Source organism: Mytilus galloprovincialis, chromosome 9 (genome assembly GCF_965363235.1).
Source record: "Mytilus galloprovincialis chromosome 9, xbMytGall1.hap1.1, whole genome shotgun sequence".
NCBI classification, from domain to species: Eukaryota; Metazoa; Mollusca; class Bivalvia; order Mytilida; family Mytilidae; genus Mytilus; species Mytilus galloprovincialis.
In genome coordinates, this window is record NC_134846.1 from 76,902,111 (window position 1) to 76,923,746 (window position 21,636).

Genomic DNA, 21,636 nt, shown 5'->3' on the forward strand with positions numbered 1-21,636 from the left:
AATAACGTTCTAATTCCTGATGACACATGGCTATTCTTTCTAGTGTCAATGTTCGATTTTCTAACGTACCATTAAGTATCATGTCGAATCGTATGAAAATCATTTGAAAAACAACTGGCCATCTATAAATGTAATAATCAACGAAATAAACTCCCAAATAACATAGTTTACAAATTCCAAAATCGTAAAGGTCAGAACCATTTACCGTAAATTACACTATTATATTGTTTAGCATATTTTCGCGCAATTTTCTTGTAAACGATGCGTAACTACGTGTCTGTTATAATTAGACATGGAACTACTGCATGTTGTACTATGCATTGTATACGGATGCATCTGATTACCAACTTGGCAGAGAGACACCCCCGGTAAAATTAAGTACACATTTTCCTGGATATTCATAATTATTGAGGCATTGATCAACATAGCGAAGCTCGAATGGAACTAGCTACTTCTGTTGAAGTATGATTTCTTAATTTAGGTAAGTAATTTAATTTGGTATTACAATCATTATTTCCTGAATATATACAAAAATAAGTAATTGATTGAACTTATTTAATTTGAAGTTATTATTTCATTTTTTTTTTCTTTATTTGCTTATAACTCAAATGTAAGAGATAAACCTAACATATACGTTATTTTTTTATTAGTAGACATTACCGATAAAATGCCTATACATCAATTGTGTTTCTTCGGACTATAGTAGCAACTAATATGTTTTCGATATTTTAATTGATCCTGTAGAATTAAAGGAAGTTATAACTTGAATTGTAATCTCTCGAAATACTCTAAAAAAAATAAAGAGATCACAAGTAAAAATTTGCTATTTTTTTAATTTTCGTTTTTATATTGAAATAATATTTTCAAATAAAAATTCCTAAACACACATAACATAGATTTTTTTTACAAATTATTTTATTATTAATATGTTGTGCAAAAGTTTCACACGCAATTTTAGGATAGGCATTTTTATTTGATAATTAACTGCATGTTTATGCCTTGGTTTATCTTAATTGGTTTTGATCATTGTATACAATGTAAATGATAAGAAAACGTTGCGCCAATAGAGACTGATAATTGACAGAAATAGTTTGCTTCCTAAGCTATTTGTCAGCACATAATGTTGCTTATGACTTGAAATAAGTATCAAACATAGTATTTATTCGATGATTGCGAACACTGTGTCTGTGCGGGGGAACTTAATACTTCACAAAACAGTTTCGACGATCCAACAGTATCACGTACATACAGCATCAAAAATGTATTTACATCATAAAAAAAGCATATAGCATTAAGGGGCGGAAGGATGCAGGAGTTAGGTTGAATTGCATAACGATACAGTAGACGACATAGTTAATTACAAGTGACACACATGATTAGATTTTCTGTCAGTTTATGTTGTGTTCACAACAGCTGACTATGCCGAACAGGTCATACCTGAATGAAAAAACAATGTCAGACAATCTATTTTGAAATCAGCTGATATATTGCTTAACCGTTTATATTTGATAGCATCATCATCATCATTCATCTTCCACCATTACAAATCTAATTACAACACTTTCGTTACGGACAATGCTATTAGTGTTTTCACATAAAAAAAAACCCGAACAAAATGATAATTAGCTAAAAAATATGTGCAGCGGTGAATAAAACTGCATTTCATCTCATTTGTTTAAAATAAAAACAAAAAGTAAAATACCCATTTATAAATAGTGACACGCAAGTACACTTAATTCTGGAAGAAGAAAAGCAACAATAATTCTTTCCATTTGATGTATACATTATACCCAGTTTTTAGCACATAGTTTGTTGTATTCTGTATTTATATATCACATCCCTTCTCTTATCTTATCATCCTTAAGAACGAATAAACAAAACATGTGACTCTTGCTGCTTTAAGTTGTTTTTGAATTGACTAAAAGTCGAACATAATTTATACCTGGAGAAATGTGAATCGTATATAGATAATGACGCTTTTGTCTTCTTAGAGCAAAGGAGACAAGATATATTTCACACTTTTATGGTTTTGGTTGCCTATGATTTGTGACATTTCTTCCTTAATTCCGTCTATATGGTATACTAAGATTTTGCTAGCTGCGTAGGGTAACCAGTACTTTGGAATTGCCTTGAATTAAATTGATATATACATTTTTAAATTATCATTTTGTAAAGTATGTAATTGCTTGCTTGATTTAATTGTCGAAATGTGTATCTGGTGCAGAAAAGTTGGTACCGTTTATTTCATTTCACCACACGAAAACAAATTGACCATAGAGGGTTTATGCGTTCCTTGTTGTGGTGCTCTTAGAGATTATAAATCATTGGCCAACTGTTTATTCGGGTATATATGCTTGTCTGATAAAGGAGATACCAGAAAAACGTATCAATCGTATGGAGTTTGGTACCACGCGCTTATATTTGATTTGATATCAATAACCATATTTTATTAACATGTAAGATTTGTTAAGTTAACAGTTTACATAAGATAAGAGTGTCAAAACCTTATTTTTTATTATTTTTGTTTAATGTATATATAATGATGGCTGGCGGTTAGTTTTGAATCTTTAAAAGATTTTTTTAGTTGAAAAAATATTAACCATAGCTATAGGTATGACTGCTGAAAAGTATACATAATCTTAGATAAGGTTAACCATGACTGTTACTAGTATCAAAAAACATCTTTGCTTATATTTATATAGAGAGATATAATAGCACTTGTTATCTATGTTAATTGCTGTTCCTTCAAAATTTGTTTTGTTTTAATTTCAAACGTTAATGAAATTCTTCATGTACAAATCAAAATTATAATGGATTTAATATACAAAACATTTATGCCTGCATGAAAAATGTAAAAAAAAAAGTATTGCAAATAACTATGTCAACACAATTTCCGGAGAATATGATACCTTCTACCAAGGATTTGTATAGTACTATACAAATCCTTGCTTCTACTAAGGTATTTGTGGTTTTTGTCCTATTGAAAATCGTAAAAGTATCGAATTAATGTTAACCTTTTTTCACTAAATGTGAAATTACCGGTGAACCAGACTGATTTTTCAATTTAATATTAACTTATTAACCTAGTTATATCATTCTCTTTACGCACATACAAGCTATGTATGAACTCTGTGGAAAAGTGCACTCGTCGAAATGAAATATTTTTACAGCATCAGATTTCGTTTTATAATCCCCTGCTCTGACACATAATTACGACTAGCAGTTAAATTATTTTTTGTTTGAAATACTGTACATTTCGCGATCGAAGCCATTTTAATGAATATCCATGTATTGTAATTTTAATTATTTTAATATTCACTGATTGAGTACATAAATCGTTTAAGGCAACCAATATCAATTTTGTTCAGATATCTTTTTTCTTGACTAACAAACATTTCATCATTTATCTATTAATTCAATAATATTTCACCATAGGATGTACGAAATTAAACACGCATGTTGATCATTTGTAATCTGGTTTGTATAATGTGCCTTGATGAGTTTATTATCCAAAATGATCGTACTAATTAGTGTAAACCATCTGCATTGAATAAATAAGAAAATGAAAACTCATAAACTCATAATAAGACATGCAGTATAACACATTACATATGCAGTATTCAATTTCAATGAACATCAGGATTAATACGATTTATACGTCTTTACCTTGTTTCGTTTTTAATTACAAAAGGATCTTTTCCTTTTTTCCATTTAATCATGGTACAAAAAGTTTATCATAATTTTTATTTTTATTATAAAAGGTTACAGATATATATCTACTGTGTATATCCTTTATCGTTGATTTTGTTTCATTATCTGTTGGGTTGCTGCCACATGACCTACTCCATGTTTCACATTTTAACCATCTCCTTGTTAAGATGTTAACACGCTTAGAATGAAATATTAAACTATTTAGTGGTGCTCAAAATGTTAAACAAACTTTTGGAGGCAAAGCGTCAACATCTTGTGGAATTACTAATACCTAATCAGTTTGTTTATGTATTATATTATATATATTTTCTGAGAATCGTTCACGCATAAATACAAATCTGTAAGAAATATTCTAAAATACGCTTGGTCAATTTTATGGAATTCATCAAATGTCCCAGCTGGGCATGCATACTTTTGGTAACCAAAAATCAACAATTAGGTCTTGCTGTAAAAACTTATAAATATTCTTTTGTTCACGCCTTAAAATTCTTGATGAAATGAGTGATAACTTCATTATTTATCTGTACAATTGTTTATGAACCATATGTATCACTTTTGTGTCTATCGGCTATGCAAGATCATGAAGATGGCCACCAACACCCAAACCCAATCGTCGATAATAAAATTGTTCTCGTTAACTTTAATAGAAGTCAAAATAATCCATTCAGACAGATATTATGGTTTTTTTTTCTATATTACGTTATTTTGTGGATCTTTTTTTCGTTGTTTATTTAATTTTGCCATGGCGTTGTCAGTTTATTGGTATCTCCGCCTCTCTTCTAGATTTTTCATTAGTAAACAGCTCATTACAATTTAGTTTATTTGAAACAAGATAATTTTTTAATAATTTTTACATAAAATTATTATAAGTTAAAGCAAATAACTTCACTTAAAATAGCATTCATTAAAATGTACATTGTAAACGACTTCCATACATTCTAATTAGGTCGAACTGTTTCACCTGTTGCAAATACCACTCCACTAATATATATATAAAGTGACTCTTTTATCTGAGGAGATGATATACCATGTTTAGTGCAATGTAATTATTGTATAGAACAACAGATCGAGGGAAACTTAATATAAGTATTAACCTTTACGGACGGTTTAGTGTAGGTATTGCAGAGATAATTTCAGGCTCTGTTGACGATCTGTGCGCCATCGAAACTTAAATAGAAACGGATGTTTATGAACAGATATACTTTTTTCTTGCTTAACTATAATTTTCAACCTCATACATTTAAAACCGCAACGTTTAAAGAAAACGGGAAACTACTTCGATAGCGTGTCTAATATATACAGCTTAATCCAAATAGAAATATCATACCTAACATGAAACTCGTATCCTTACGGTCTGAACTACTAGATATTATCCTATTGGTTTTCTGTCTCGTTGATACAGGCTTCACATTTCAATTTTTAATACTGAAATACTACTACACAGAGGCAAATGAAACTCTTTCCATTTTGTTTAATATTTCGGAGGTGCATATAAATAAGGTTATCTTTCCTTCCTTTTATAAAGCTCGAAAAAAACAGATTATTTATTTCACGACAATATACAATTATTATTTATATTAGTCCTTCAGGCTTAACTCATATTAACATTATTATGAGGGCATTGGTATACATATGAAATAACGCGAGGGAAGATTGATATTTTTTTATGTTAGAATAACGCAAAACTATACAAATGAAAATGGATCGGTTTGTTTATAGATCTTTATATACTTCAAACGATTTCCTATAACAAGAAACAAGATGTTACAGTAGTTTATATATTGACATTGCTTGCGTTTATCTGTTTGTCTCATCAAATCATACACTAGTTTTATTAATGCATGGATTTCTAAGGGGTTGGTCATTAGCGATATGAAATACTGTTTTAACCAATTATCTATTCAGTATGACCCAGCTTCTTAGAGAAAGTCAGAGTTAGTCGGATAATGTACTGGTACAATGTAAAGAATGATGTTTAAACTAACAGATCAGATAGCAATGTTAACTTATGATTGATAAATGAATTGACTTTTTCTTATCAAAGATTGTATAAAGGTATATCACTGAGATGGACAAACGGTATTTTTAGAAATGGAATTATCCTTCTTTTTTGTTTTCTTTATTTTTCTACTTATTTTTAGAACAATATGACAAAAGTGTTGTTCAAAGTAGCGTTCATAGACAAACTGTTTTCAACTAAGATGCTCATCTGAAAAGAAAAAACAAACAAATGTTGTATTATTCAATATTAACTACTGTTACAGGTTAATTGGGCAAGAAGCAATCTTTTATAAATTAATATTTCGGCAATATTCTGATTTTAAGGTACTGTATTTCTTTTATACATTCCATCTAACCCAAATGTATGAAAGTCTCGTATGTACAGTGCAGGAACTATTTTATTATAATATCCAACAACGAACACTACAAACCGTACCTAATTTGTTTACGTTTGCTGCTGTGGGTTCTTATTAACGTAAATATTTACAATCATGTTAAGATATGAATAAAAGAAGAACAAAAATAGTTCACATCAGTGAGCTACAACGCAACAACATAATAACACAACTATAAAGAACATGATGATTGTTTACAGCTTCACTTTCACGAATGAAAGGAAAACTAAAGGATAGATGTCAATGATGTATATAAGACATAAAAGAAACAATTTTACACATACTTATGTTTAGCGTACAGTAAAATACGAGATTAAACAGTTTAAAGTCTACAAGGATGTTCAGATAAATTAAGTATGTATAGCTGCTTTTCCTCATACGGCCGGATGTTCATGCAGGATGACATGAGTTGTGTGTGTATCGTCTCCAAAGAGAAACGACTAATTTCTTTCGTTTTATTTTTTTTTCTGATATATTTATTTTTTAGAAACAAATTTACTTTTGCCATCTCTTATCATAGAAATACATACAGTGTAACTTTATCTAGTAAAAAGCCTATCTGTTTTGTTTGTGTCAAACAGGATCCATATTGTAATCTTTAGGGTTTTTTTTTACAACATAGTTGTTTGCTGATATAGGTGAAAAGGTGTCCCATTGGCAATCATACTCCATCCCCTTACCTATACTTTCTAACTTATTGCTATATGTTTTTGTCGTCTGCAATATCTATATTATTGTCTTTGGACCTGCATCTTTTTTATTTTATCTGTTAATTGTTGTAAGACCGGCCTCATTAAGTTGCCATCTATGTTTTTTCAATGACTTTTTTTTTTTTTTTTTAACTAAGTAAGAAATTCGAATGGACAAAGAAGACGCGGATTCTCTGTTAACGTGTTAGATTTTGACCCTGAATATAGACTTATCTATATTCAATGTTCGTATGTTGTGTTGTCTTTTCGAATGTTTCTTCCATTGTTCAACGGTTTTTCTCCGACTTTTTTTATGTTTGACTGTCCTTATTTATATAATAAATGTGCGTCATTTTACCTTTCAATTCTTGTTCTATAGTGTGTTATGGTACCTAATTGATAAACGTATTTAACATCTACTTTTGTTCAGACTTTCAACTTGGGGTTTTCCAAATAGTTTTACCTAAATAAAATTGTTGTACAAATGTACTTCTTCCATGAAGTGGATTGTCCTAAATATGATATGAACGAACTATCTTCAACTTGATCTTAATCAACAAAAAATCTAACATCAAAACTGTGGACCCTTTGGGAATTCGCCTTTTATAACATTAAGTTATACATTCTAGTATCGATATTTCATGACATTTGATGTTACCCACAATTTACTCTACGTCTAAGGCTGTCTAAATAAATACTTCAAAAATCCAATCGAACATAGGAAATCTTATCGCCAAGGAAGGTCCCCTGGAAGAACACGCTTTGACAGTTCTCAAGTAATCGGTTTCATTTAATTTGCAAGACAGACAATACGATTTCATTTGTAAGTTCCACAGGAAATTAAACATGATTTCCCTTTTCGCATGACTTGTTTAAACCTCTAAACATAACCAAACAAATCCCTAACATGACAAGGCGAATTAGCAGTAAGGCTATAAAACACTTCTTGTTTTATATTGATATTTAAATCAAAGTCCTTCTAAACTTTTGTTTGGTAATAATAAGTTCAATAATGCAATCTATGCGGTTCTGCAGGACAAGTAGATTTTTTTAATTCTTGTTTTATCGTTTACATTGTTGAAAGGAAGTCTGCAAGATCTGTTATGTATATTTATTATTTTTCATTTTCATTGAGTATAATTTCTTAATCAGGATTCTTAGCATTATCCAATACATATAACTCATTTAGAGGGGTGAAATGGTAAACGGGTAATTGATGTTGTATTCTATTTTATCAGGTTATAAATTAAAACTTATTAAAAAAAAACTGCGATTTGCATATACATATTGTTGCAAAGAGCCTTATTTAAAACTTATTTTGACACAATATTTCATATACTACAGTTTGTGCGTTTTAGCAACTTAAACGTTGCTTAATTTCGTGAATAATGGTTGTTACAAAAAAGATATGCAAAATGCGTCATTTTTTATGTGACATTATTATATTCACTTGCAAATAACACCATAATGACATCGTATGTGACATTATGGACTAAAACGACATGATTATATGAAACTTACATTCACATTTTGTGAATCATAATGAAACGTTCTGTTTAACACATTTGGATGTGCAGTTTTGACCAAACGTAAATGTAAACGGTTCACGAATGTTCTTGCTAGACAATGTACACTATCAAAGTACAATAAAAGTAAACATCAGAATTATTACACAATCAAGAAAAAGGAAATGAAGTTTCAAGTAATGGTATGGAATATTCTCGTATTCAGTGAACCAATCTTTCTTAAAGCTATAAATGTCAATATACAAGTACTTATATTGGCCAGAACTATTTGGAAAACGTTGGTCGTAATTTATAACCATCCCAATGTTGAGATCTAAAGATCTAAAGTTGTAAAAACAAATAATATCACAAAAAAAAGTTGGTAATATAAAACAAGAAGATGTGGTATGATTGCCAATGAGAAAACTATCCACAAAAGACCAAAACCACTGAATTACAGGCTCCTGACTTGGGACAGGCACATACATAAATAATGTGGCGGGGTTAAACATGTAAGCGGGATCCTAACCCTCCCCCTAACCTGGGACAGTGGTATAACAGTACAACATAAGAACGAACTATAAAAATCAGTTGAAAAAGGCTTAACTCATCAGATGGACAAAAATAAGATTAGGCTTTTTTTACAAAACCAAAATCAATTCAAAATAATCAGAAGTTTAAGTTTGATACTTAAATAAATAAAAGAAGTAGTTGGGTAAACCAAGGAGGTTATTATATAACCTCCTTGGGTAAACGTTATTACGACAGTAACCCAGACCCCCTCCCCTTCCACTTGAAACACATTACATGTCTATATACAACCTTCAACATTAAACATTTTAAAGATGATAACAAATATATTCTTAATGTAGTAACCATAATCTCGTCCCCTTTTTCCGAAAGTGACCTACCGAATTAGAATTATTAACGGTTATGTACTAAAATGAGCAACACGACGGGTGCCACATGTGGAGCAGGTTCTGCTTACCCTTCCATTGCACATGAGAACCCTCCAAATTTTGGTGGGGTTCGTGTTGCTCAGTCTTATGTTTTCAATAGTGTGTTTTATGTAATATTGTTTGTCTGTTTGTCTTTTTCTGTTTTAGCCAAGGTGTTGTCAGTTTACTTCTGACTAATGAGTTTGAATGTTCCTCTGTCATCTTCCGCATTCTTTTGCCTAGATTTCAAAACAAGTTTTAAATAAAATTAACAGAGACTATTAATTATCTTTCATCATTACCAAATTACTAATGAGGACAAGAAAATATAGAGTTTCAACAACAGATAACCACTGACAATGTTTTTTTTTTTTATTGTGTGTAAAAATCTTGCTGTTCTTCAAGTTTTGATATTCGAAGAATTTTTATAGACCAATTTTGCAACTGATACTTAGTATCATGAATGAACCTCTTTGGTAGTTGTTGATTTTATTAAACCTTATATAATTAGCCATTAGTGTTACATAAAATAATTATGTTCGTTAGGTGATATTTTTAAGACTTTGATTGTCACAACACTTGTTTGTTTGTTTATTTCTGTATTTGTTTCTGGTTTTATTCCCGGATTTATATGGGAACTTTCTTCCAGGAGTGATATATTGGTTCGGCAATTTATTACTGATTTATATATATATATATTGATAAATGAATATTTCCCATGAGATGTGTAGTAAAATTCATTTCTCTATAACGATTCTTTTAAAATATATGGACTTCCTACAAAGCGTTTCCTCTAAAAATGTTGTTAGATCATTTAAAAAAAAAAACAACACATAATTTATAGTAGTTTTTGTCTTTGTTATAATAGCAATCACATAACAGAAATCAATGTAGAATTATAGAGAAATGCATAGTACTTTTGTTTCTTAATTCAAGTTGAAGAGTAAACGTCGCTTCCTAACAAATATTGTATTCAAAGGTATATTTGATGAAGCACAGCTCGAATAATTCAGTTAATCGGTTTCAATAAAATATCCTGCTATTAAGTGTTGATATACATTTTGTAGATTGTCATCATTTAAGAACAATAATATGCAACAATTACAAAATTGCTTTTAAAGTATATCCTCTATTTACTGAATACAGACTTTCTCAACAAGAGTCTCGAACAAAACTGAGCATGTTTGAACCATATCACAGAGAATCATCAAATAGCATGTTTAGGACTATTGTAAATTCCGCTTATAATATAATACTTTTGAACTACTTAATAATTATTGCATTTAAATTTGTTTTGTTTAAAAAACTATCCTTGTATCTGTTTTATTGAAGTAACATTATGATCTATTGTATTTTTGTAACAAGTACTAGTCTTCAAGTTAATTTTGACAGCTTAATAAGGAAATGAGTGTTTGGAGTATTCGTTAATAGATGGTTAACGGGGAGTTCAATAAGTTCCAGTACAGTGTTATTTAATTAGGATTAATCGTCCGTTTACTGCATCACCAGTTCTTGGTTGCTGTGTTAGTTAATATGCTGTCTATTTATATTACCTAAATGATTACCAGATAATCATTAAATAACAAATAGATATGAAGCTGAAGCTCGTACAAGCCGCTCAAATCATGCGTCAAAAAACAATATAACTATACTACATATCTCAATAGAAAAACCAATAGTAATTTAGTGTACAGGTCTTTAAGGGTCTAGCCCTTTCGTATAAATAAAAGTCTTACGATTTGTTCAACAATACTGATAAAAGAAAATCGTTTTGACAAATATTTCGGCACAGCAGATGACCTTTGTCAAGATGACATTCGTCAATGACAACTTTTTTTTTCAAAATTGTGAGACAGTCTTAATTTAAGTTTACCATTTTCACTAAGCTTGTTTATAAGCATGATTCATTTTAGTATTTTACATTGAAAAACAATAGTCATGTGTCAATATGTTTAATAAAAATAATCGTTTGAACGTTTTTCTTTAAAAAGTCAGAAATATTCTTAAAATTGTCGAGTTTGACAAAATTGCTAACATGGGCTGACTTTTCAGCCAATTATATAATCTTTCCAAAAATATTCCAAAACTATTCTTGATTAAGTAGTAGATCTTACTCATGCATGGCTCTGATTTCTTGTCCGTTTGATATAGTTTTGGCCCTTATGGTTTGTTTAAGGTCTTGGAATTTTAAAAATATTGGCCACGAGCATCACTGAAGTGGTCTCAATTATCGAAATAAGCATATGGCACAGGAAAATTAGCATACTGTTAATGTTATAATGAAGACATCTGTTTTACATTGAATTAGGTCTTTTGATAAGAATAAGTTAAAGAACCAATATATGGATTTGTTGCAATTATTTTATAAAGTTAAAATTTAAGGCCAAACTGAGGCAAATGAAACCGGATTCGTTTTCGAAATATGTATGGTTTGTTGTTTTCATATCACAAACAGCTTGATGGTAGATTGAACTTTGACTGTGCCAGTACATTAAATATTCTCTGACAAAGGTAATCTCGTAACTGCATTTATCTTATATTTAAAAGGTTTTTCTTGTTATTCAAATATGTATTTATTAGTTGACATTTGGGATAACATTCCATATAAATATCTTGATGCATATCTATCCTGAATTGTTAAATTTATAGAACTGAAAACTTGGGTGTTTTAATGAATATCTGGCAAATGACGTAAATTATCACTAATTGTCGACTTGTTACATTATTGCTTATTTCTATACCATTTAACTGTCTCCCAATATAAATAATAGTGTTACAAGGAATTCAAAAGCATACCTTTCTGCAAGTCCTTGGAATTTTAAGTGCTATTTTTGGCAAGAATTGTTCTAGTGAAACGAATTCAACATCGTCTTTTATTATCATAAAATAAAATAGTAAATGGAAACCTACAGCAAACATTGTATAATGGGAAAACCACATACGATGATTGATATTTTCTAAAAATAAAGATTTGAAAATACAACTTATTGTCGACAGTTAAATGAAATTTGACTTGCTTTTTATAATTGTGCGTACTTTTAGATGTGGAGTCTGTGGACTATGTCTGTTTTGATGTTTTGTTAAATATTGTTGTATTTGTACCGATTTTGATGAGTTAAATTAAACTTCTTATGGTTTATGACCCCCTTCCTTAAGTACGCACTTTTCAAACTGCAATAGTATTAAAACAACAAATACAATGCTGAAATAAAGGCAACAGTAGTATACCGATGTTTAAATAAAATTGAGAATGGAAATGGGGAATATGCCAAAGAGACAACAACCCGACCATAGAAAAAAAAACACAACAGCAGAAGGTCACCAACAGGTCTTCAATGTAGCGAGAAACTCCCGCACCCGGAGGCGTCCTTCAGCTGGCCCCTAAACAAATATATGCTAGTTCAGTGATAATGAACGCCATACTAATTTCCTAATTGTACACAAGAAACTAAAATTAAAAATAATACAAGACTAACAAAGGCCAGAGGCTCCTGACTTGGGACAGGCGCAAAAATGCGGCGGAGTTAAACATGTTTGTGAGATCTCAACCCTCCCCTATACCTCTAGCCAATGTAGAAAAGTAAACACATAACAATACGCACATTAAAATTCAGTTCAAGAGAAGTCCGAGTCTGATGTCAGAAGATGTAACCAAAGAAAATAAACAAAATGACAATAATACATAAATAACAACAGACTACTAGCAGTTAACTGACATGCCAGCTCCAGACTTCAATTAAACTGACTGAAAGATTATGATTTCATCATATGAACATCAGGCACAATCCTTGTCGTTAGGGGTTTAGTATCATACCATCATAACATATATGAGAAGATCATAACCCGTGTCATGCCAACAACTGGTTTTTGAATAAATGTGTTTAGTAAAACTCATAAATCGATAGAAAAAAAACAAAACAAAATCCGGGTCACAAACCAAAACCGAGGGAAACGCATTAAATATAAGAGAATGACGACACAGCATTAAAATGTAACACACACAGAAACGAAATAAGCATTAGACAAAATCCGATGAGAATAATAAATATAACATCAAAACAAAATACATGAATTTGGGATAGAAAAGTACCGTGACACGTCTTATAATAATATGAATTCACACTCAAATATAAGAGGAAACAAACGACACAAAAGAAACACAACATTAAAATGTAACAAACACAGAAACGAACTATAATATAACAATGACCATATTCCTGACTTGGTACAGGACATTTTTTAAAGAAAAAAATGGTGGGTTGAACCTGGTTTTGTGGCATGCCAAACCTCCTCTTTTATGGCCATGTTGAATATAACATTAAAATGACAACACAACATTACAGGACTACAATACAAAAAAATAGGAGAACACAATTGACAAAGAAACACACGAATTATAGTTAACAAAAGGCACCAGGTTCATAATAGAGATGGGCCAATTTGTACATATACCAAGAGGAAACTTCGTTCAAAGCACCATTATGTATTGTTTCATTTCGTTTAAGGTTCATGTGGACCCTATGACTAAAATGACTGCATTTTCAGCTCAAAATTTACTCTGAGTACAGACAAACCTGCGCATCTGGAAATTTTTTTATGTATGGCATGCCCCAAATAAATAAAATTCAGTGCATTGTATGTTTTAGAAAATTGAAAAGTTAACTGGATTTTGCAGTGCACTTTCTTTCGTTCCTGCAGAAAATAATAAAATAAACAAACAGTTGAGTTTCGTTTGGTATGATCCACTCAGGTACACAGTTTAAATCACCAATTATTGTCAGGTATCTATTGTCCATCTATTACCAATTATTACCTGTGGGGAAGTTCTCAAACCTCTTTCCCAACTTAGTTTATTTTGGCACCTTCTGGAGGAATAAAAAAAATGAACTGCAAAATCCTGTTAAGATTCTATTTTTCTAAATCATGAAACATATTTGAAATCTATTTATCTAAGGCATGTTAGGGACGACATCAAAAGTTGTCACATAGTTTTTTCACACCCCCCTTCTTAACTTAATTTGGGAAAAATTGATTTACCAATAGGGATATATATAAAAATCGATTTTAGATATACAAAACTTGCAGAATTTTACCCCCCCCCCCCAAACTATTTGATTTAAGTTTTTTTTATCCTACATCGATCTTTTGATGTCATCCCTTATGCATTTAAACTTTTCCAGATGTACATGTTTGTCTGTACTCTGAGTAAATTTTGAGGAGAAAATGCAGAGATTTTAGCCAAAGGGTCCACATGAACCTTAAATGTACATATTGTTCTAAGTTATTCTGTAGCAGCAATGTCCAAAATGATTTCTTAACTGAATATCTTCAAAAATGAACTGATTTTGTAATACATCAATTTTAAGACCAAATGTGACCCTTAAAGCATCCCCTCTTTTCTTCTAACGTGTTTTTTTTTTCTTCATTTGTTTAAATTCCAGAACATAAATATATAAGTATACACAGAATGGTGCATTTAAATAACCAAATCTAAGTTTTAAGTCTTATTCCTGGTTTGTTTATCAATAGGTCTAAAGATTCGATAATAGCATCACATAGCATCACACAAATGCAAATTGGCAAAATCGCATACTTAAATAGATGCAACTTTGTTGCTTACACGCGTTGTATAAAAATAGATACAATTGTTTAAAATTGAATGACATTTCTTAAATATCCTATTACTGAATTTTACGATCGCTTCCATGTAACCATGTTTAAGTTAATTGGGTATTTAATTAGACGCGTATATCATTTACCCCCCCCCCCCCCAAAAAAAAAAGCCGAACAGAAGAAAACATAAATAGTTTAATAGCTATTCTGAGACAGTTACAGACAATGATAATAAATAAAATATAGATGCATGTAGCAACAAGACATAAGTAAATTCTATGAACACCATTAAATTGTAAGTATATTTTATGCTCACCCTTACATTCTTAACTCAAATATTCATACACTTTTAAGTAACATTGCATTTGGTACTTGTAGTTGGAAATGCATGAAGATGACTCAAACAGCAATTTTGATTGATTAAAGTTAATCAAATTTGATCAACAAATAATTTATTAAGCAGAAATACATTTGTACATATCCAAACCTAAATAAAATAATAAATGGTAAAAACGTACATATCAAATACAAAGTACATCTTACTTTTTATTGATACCCGATGAACTCTAATAAAACATTTAATAAGGCACGGTATATTTGAAATAATGTGTCTTCAACAGAAATGTGTAGCTCGTGATAGCAGTTTGATTTTAATTAATAAATGGAAAATTGTAAAAAATATCTAAAAACATACAGAGAAAATTGGTTATACTACTTTACCTAATTCAATGTAAATATAAGCATATTTGTAAATGTCTCTGATCGTTTAAAACAGTTATGCTTTTAGACTCTTTTGTGAAATGTCTTGTATAGACATCGGTTATATCTAATTTAAGCAAATTCAGTTTAAAACGACTCACAAATAAATGGTAGGACCTGTCGTTTAATCTGACAACGCAAATGCCATTTTGAATGATGAATATAATGAAGTCTAGGGTTTGTCTGAATGTAGTCGTAGACAGCAGGGTTAGACATTTGTATAATGACTGGTTTAATGTATTATTTTTTTTAACTATATATACAAAACGTCAAACTGTCACGAAAGAAATGTAACAATAAAAAAGATATCTCAACCCTTCCTTCCTAATGGAATTGAAAATCATTCTCCGAATTTGAGTTTATACTTTGTTTATTGATTATGATGATGTGTCTATCAATCAAGACATGCATTATAGTTGTGCTATTATTCAATTATTTCGTTATTATTTTTTTATATTTGACAAATGTATTGATTTGAACTTGTCGTTGAAGATCTTTTATCCATTATGCAGATATTTATTGACATTAATTCACGATTTATTATCATGATATTACATGATAACACGTGCAAACAGAATGCCCAAAAACCAATGTATACTTAATATGCACTTATTTTAGTTACATTTAACACGATTACAACAGACTCCATAATGAGAGATGTACATGCATTAAAGCTCTGCATCATCATTTTATAGACAACGAATACTGGTACTGATGGTTTTAAAGAATCAATTTTAGGTCAAACACGTGATTAGAATTGTTGAATTTTATTTAGAAGAGTCACGAGAAGGATGAAAAAAAAAATAGATTTTAATTGAAATAAAGACGTTCTTGTAATGTATTTGAATATGCCTTTTCGAAAAAAAGAATTAAAAAAGAATTATACAGCTGCAACTAAAAACTAGACTGGTTTTATTAGATTAAATGTATTAAACTGCTAGTTATACTGCCATTTTAGATAAAATATAACGCGCGGAGAAAAATCTGACTATTAATAAAACTTTGAATATTATAGTAATTGCAACATTATTGTGAGACAGGCAAATCATTTTCAATTGATTTTATATAGTGTAGGCGGTTTTTCAAGGTTGAACAAATTGATCCCTTAAAGTTATGTTGTGTTTATGCCATGCTTTGTTATCAGAATGTTTCATGTCATCTTTCATTCATTAAATAAACCTAATGAAAAATACCAGGCTTATAACTTTGTTCACCTGACGCCCGTTTCGTCTATACTGAATCATCAGTGACGTTCGTAGAAAATACTTGGCTAAAGTGCTTTAAAAACGTAAAATTCGAAAAAAAAAATATATCAAGTAGGGCTAAGGGGTCTTGGTTTCAACATTCTATAAATAATAAAGTATGTCTTATGAAAAAAACGCAAGTTTATATATCCCAAAATCCGAAATGTTATGCAGCGATATTTATTGCTTTGCGTTGTTTTCAACGTGCTTCCAATTCATTACAGGAAAAAAAAACTTGAAAAAATTATAACATAATAACATAAATACCATACTCCCAGGTAAATTCAAAATAGCAAAAGCAAAAGCAAAACACATCAAGCGAACGGGAAAACAACTGTCAAATTCCTAACTCGGTAAAGGCATTTACTTATGTAGAACATGGTAGATTAAAGCTGTTTTATAGCTAGCTAAACCATAACTTTTATGACAGTCAAATTGCAACAATGACAAACCGGTCAGGCAACTATTCTTAATAATTTTCGCGCATCTGAAGCCCTTTTCTTGATTGAGTATTTGATTTCCCCAATTTTCAGAAGATCTAAATATATAGAAAATAAAACAACAAAAAATAAACAACATCAAAATGAATAAATCGAAATATATTAAAGTGAAAATTACGAATATATTGATTGGAAAGTGATATTCAAATTTGATTTTAGGGGAATTTAACCCAACATTTTAAAATATTAATGTAAAAATTTATATAGTTCAGCTTGACGCTTAAAACGAGCATTGAATTGTAGTGTACTACTTTGTAATTTGAATGATGAGATAGAAAAGTCGGAACAGTAAGTTACTCTTATTATTCCACTATTTTTCATCAAAATCTGACACTAAACATGCATATAAATTACAATTAACATTTTTTAAAGAGAACAAAAACTGAAAAGAAAATGTAGTGTTTTGTGGAAATTCTATTCGATATGAGTTTAAAACTCTGTTGTGTACAGTTTTGCTATAGTAAATTTAGTTTCACAACCATGTTACATAAGTTATTATAAATATCCTGAACAAATTGCAGGTTATATTGTTGATAATGCTCTTTATGATGATCTTAATGAATTATCAGTTAATAAAGTCTAAATATGATTTGACTGCTTGTTGATAGACTAACTATATAATAAAATGTTCATCGTTATGGGTCATGGATAATAGAGTGTTTTTTAACATATAAAGTTTTTTAAACTGTAAAATTATTATAATACCTGTATACTTTGTATTGAAAAAAGGGAAAGATACAAACATCCCGATGCATCGAAATGATTAATAACCTCATGTCTCAAAAGCCTTGCAAGTTTTGTTTTGTCATTTGGAGGATTGGGGTTTGATGACATATCTAAAATGCATTTTTTTTTATAGTTCATTTACAACTTTACTAGAGTTCAGTACGATTGTTAGATTTAAACATTGCAGAAACATATGCGTATTGATGAGGCATGAAAGTTGCTGTCTTGGTACCTTTCGGTTAGTTTTATCTGTTCCATTGAAGTATACTTGATAGTTTCTAGTATTTAAATGAAAACTTCTCACACAAGTTGCATAATTATTTAATAATAATGTAATAATAATAATATTTGAAAATTAATAGCGGAAGTTGTTCATTAGAAATTTTCAATTTTATCCCGGTATAAAATCGAGTTGGTACTATCAGGGGTGTACGCAACTTTACATCGGTGTTGAAGATTCATACATTCGTCGGTTGCTCCTCACGGTGTATGCATTTTCAACAACGGATTAAAATTCTGTAAACCCCTGATTTCACGAAAGGAAACTGATATTTGGACAGGTTTTGATAATGATAGTTTGCCTCAATGAAATGTAGAGATAAAATATATATATATTTGCAGACATTTGCTTTTCAATTGGTCGTCACATAAAATGAAACAGGTAAACACATGCTAAACAAAGCTGATTTATTTACTAAAGTAAAAATTCCAAATGTTTGAAGAGTAAGGTATATGACCATGGTTTTCCATTTGTTCGAGGCAGTTTGTACGGACTTCACCCATTTTGAATTGCATTGGGGCTCGAATTTTTTGTTAACTTTTTAACCATGTGCTCACCATAAATCGTTACCTTTGTTATTGCGGTTTCATAAATACCTTACTTAAAACCAATTAAAAGAGACGATGATCGTCGTTTAATAATTTGATCATCATGTAGAATGACAGTTTTGATCGAAAAAGCATTCTTCATTGATGAGTATCCATTACTCTATGTTTGGATTGTATTTCAATAGTTACAAAAGTTTTCAGTTTTTGATATTGAATGTGACGTATCATTCAATCATAATCAGCGTCAAGGATATGCGCAGATATAGAATTACAGATACAAGAAAAATGAGTAATTATTATATTTCACATGCTTGTGAATAATGAGCTTAAAAAAATTGTATTCTGAAATGAAAAGGACATTCTTCATAATTTCAGGCGAATCTAACTTACTGTATACGTAACAATGAAGTACCAGTATTGGCAGCTGTCATTTACACGATCTCCCTTTATTATCAGCTTTCTGACCATTGGTGATTTTATAATGACATTGTCGTTATGATTCCTTAAGAACAATAATGTCATTATCATATTTTTTTATTTATAGATAAAGATAGCTGTTGACGAGAGAGTTAATTGCAACCTTTTCGCATTCTATGCATCAATATGTTTATTCCAACAACGACTGTTTGGGGATTGATATGGACTTTTTGTTTACACTATACAGTACATGGACAACGGCCTAAAGTAACTATACCTATATTGGCGAAAAAACTAAGTAAATATGAAAGAACAATAACAACTGAAATTTCTACATTGACGAGAACCAGAACAACTTTTATGTTACTAAGACAATACGACATTAAAATAGTGTATTTGCCTTTGAATAATGAGTCACCATCTGATATTTTGCAACTGTTTAATAATACCCTTTTGCAAGGAGGTATCAATTCCGTAATATACCTTCAGATAGGCGGAGAAACCTCTGTATCGTCAACTGATTATGTTACAACTGTCTTGGAGGATTTAGGATTGCCAGTTTTATCATGGGACCCCAAATATTCGGGAGCGCTAGAGGTAATTATTTTTATTTATATTAGTAATAATTAATACACTATTGATTTGGGACTTTCCTTTTTGAATTTTCCTCGGAGTTCAGTATTTTTGTGATCCCCCTCCAAGATACTTTAAAGTTTACTTGTCCCTGCCTACTGCAATTGAGGATATATATATATATATTAGGTAATGTTCTGTGCACATCCTTCCACAAAAAATAGCTCATTATCATTAAATGTTATAATTTATGGCATATAACAGACATAAGTATATTGTATTCAGAAGATGTTTAAGCTAAAAGAAAGATTTTTTTTAATTGAAAATCCAATTGAAAAATTAGAAGCTTTGCTTACTGAACTTTTGTCAATTTTACCTTTTAAAAAATTAAAATTTAACAGTGGTTTGAGTATATCTAAAGGGAATTGTCACGAATATGTTTCAATTTCTTTAAAAAAAAAATCAGACTTGTGCTGAAAGGTCAAATAAAAGATACGTTAAGAACATTAACGTCATCAATCGTATTGATCAGAACCACATTTATACAATTAATGACGCGTCAGTGAAGCACGAGGCCAATTTTTTTGAAAATTTTTAAACCTATTTCAAACGTTAGTTCGAAAGAAGTATGCATTGTTTAAAGTTCCAACTTCATAAGTTGAAAGTTACATATCAAGGTTTCACAAAAATGAAAGGTTAATCTCTTACAACAAGCGCCAGGAACCACCACTTAGTGGCACATCTGATTCTACAGCAGCCAAAAAATAAGTGAAAAAGACTTAAATGTAATGTAAAAATTCAATTACAAAACTAAACAGTTTTCTTGGATATTATTAAGATTGTCAAACTATTTTTAATTTGTAGAATTTAATTAATGTAGTGTTGAACAATAATTGAGTATCTATGACAGTTTTGATTGATAATCATAAAGTTATCGAATCGAATCTACGATGTTATAGGTTAGATAAACAATGGTTGTTCAACGACAGAAACGTAATTAATTTGTTTTCGTCTGTAATTCATTTTGCAAAAAATAAAAATGCAATGCCTATATAAAGCCGAATATTCCTTTTAGCAGATTATTTGTACTCGATTGGATCTTACCATTAGATATAAAATAGTTTATGCAAACATTAAATGTACAAAAATATGTAAATGGGCATAGCACTGAAAATCGTAATATGTCACATAGTTGTAATATCCTCTATTGTATGGTAGAATAATAATTCAAAAGTTACTAGTCACCAATATTTTGCTGGTGTATGAATTGGAATGCTTACCATGTCGCAGACCATATTCTTGCATATTGAAGTTGATTTAACTCGCTCAATGTGTATATTTATTGGTAAACTACTTTTGCTCCGTAGATAATACTGCACAGATTTTTCTATTACTCAGAAATAAATTTTAACAAAAAACACCACAGAAAAAGATAGTATATAACGAAAAATATGTCATTCAATGAAATCATAAGCAGTGTTCTTAATCCCTATTATATTTGAATAAAATTATTACAGAAAATCAAAGATCAGAGAATTTTACAGTTTGCACCGACAGTGTATCACCAAGCAAAGGCTATGCTACAGTTGATGGAGTTTTTTAATTGGACGCACTTCACGGTTGTTTCCAGTACACATACAAATCACTTTGATTTTATAAGTGCCGTGAATGACTTGGTGACTGAGAAGAACGAACAGGCCAAAAAACACATACCCATTAAACCAGAGTACGTATATT

The 21,636-nt window shown here is 30.2% G+C and overlaps 1 protein-coding gene across 1 annotated transcript in view; it reads left to right on the plus strand.

Moving 5' to 3' along the window:
* The first annotated feature begins 324 nt into the window (after nt 1-324).
* Nucleotides 325-21,636, plus strand: part of LOC143045991 (glutamate receptor ionotropic, NMDA 2B-like) — a 37,220-nt gene continuing 15,908 nt past the window's right edge. The window contains exons 1-3 of the mRNA XM_076218901.1: nt 325-481; nt 19,454-19,923; nt 21,417-21,625. Coding sequence (XP_076075016.1) covers nt 19,513-19,923; nt 21,417-21,625 — 620 coding nt within the window. The 5' untranslated portion in view covers nt 325-481; nt 19,454-19,512. The remainder of the gene's footprint in view (nt 482-19,453; nt 19,924-21,416; nt 21,626-21,636) is intronic.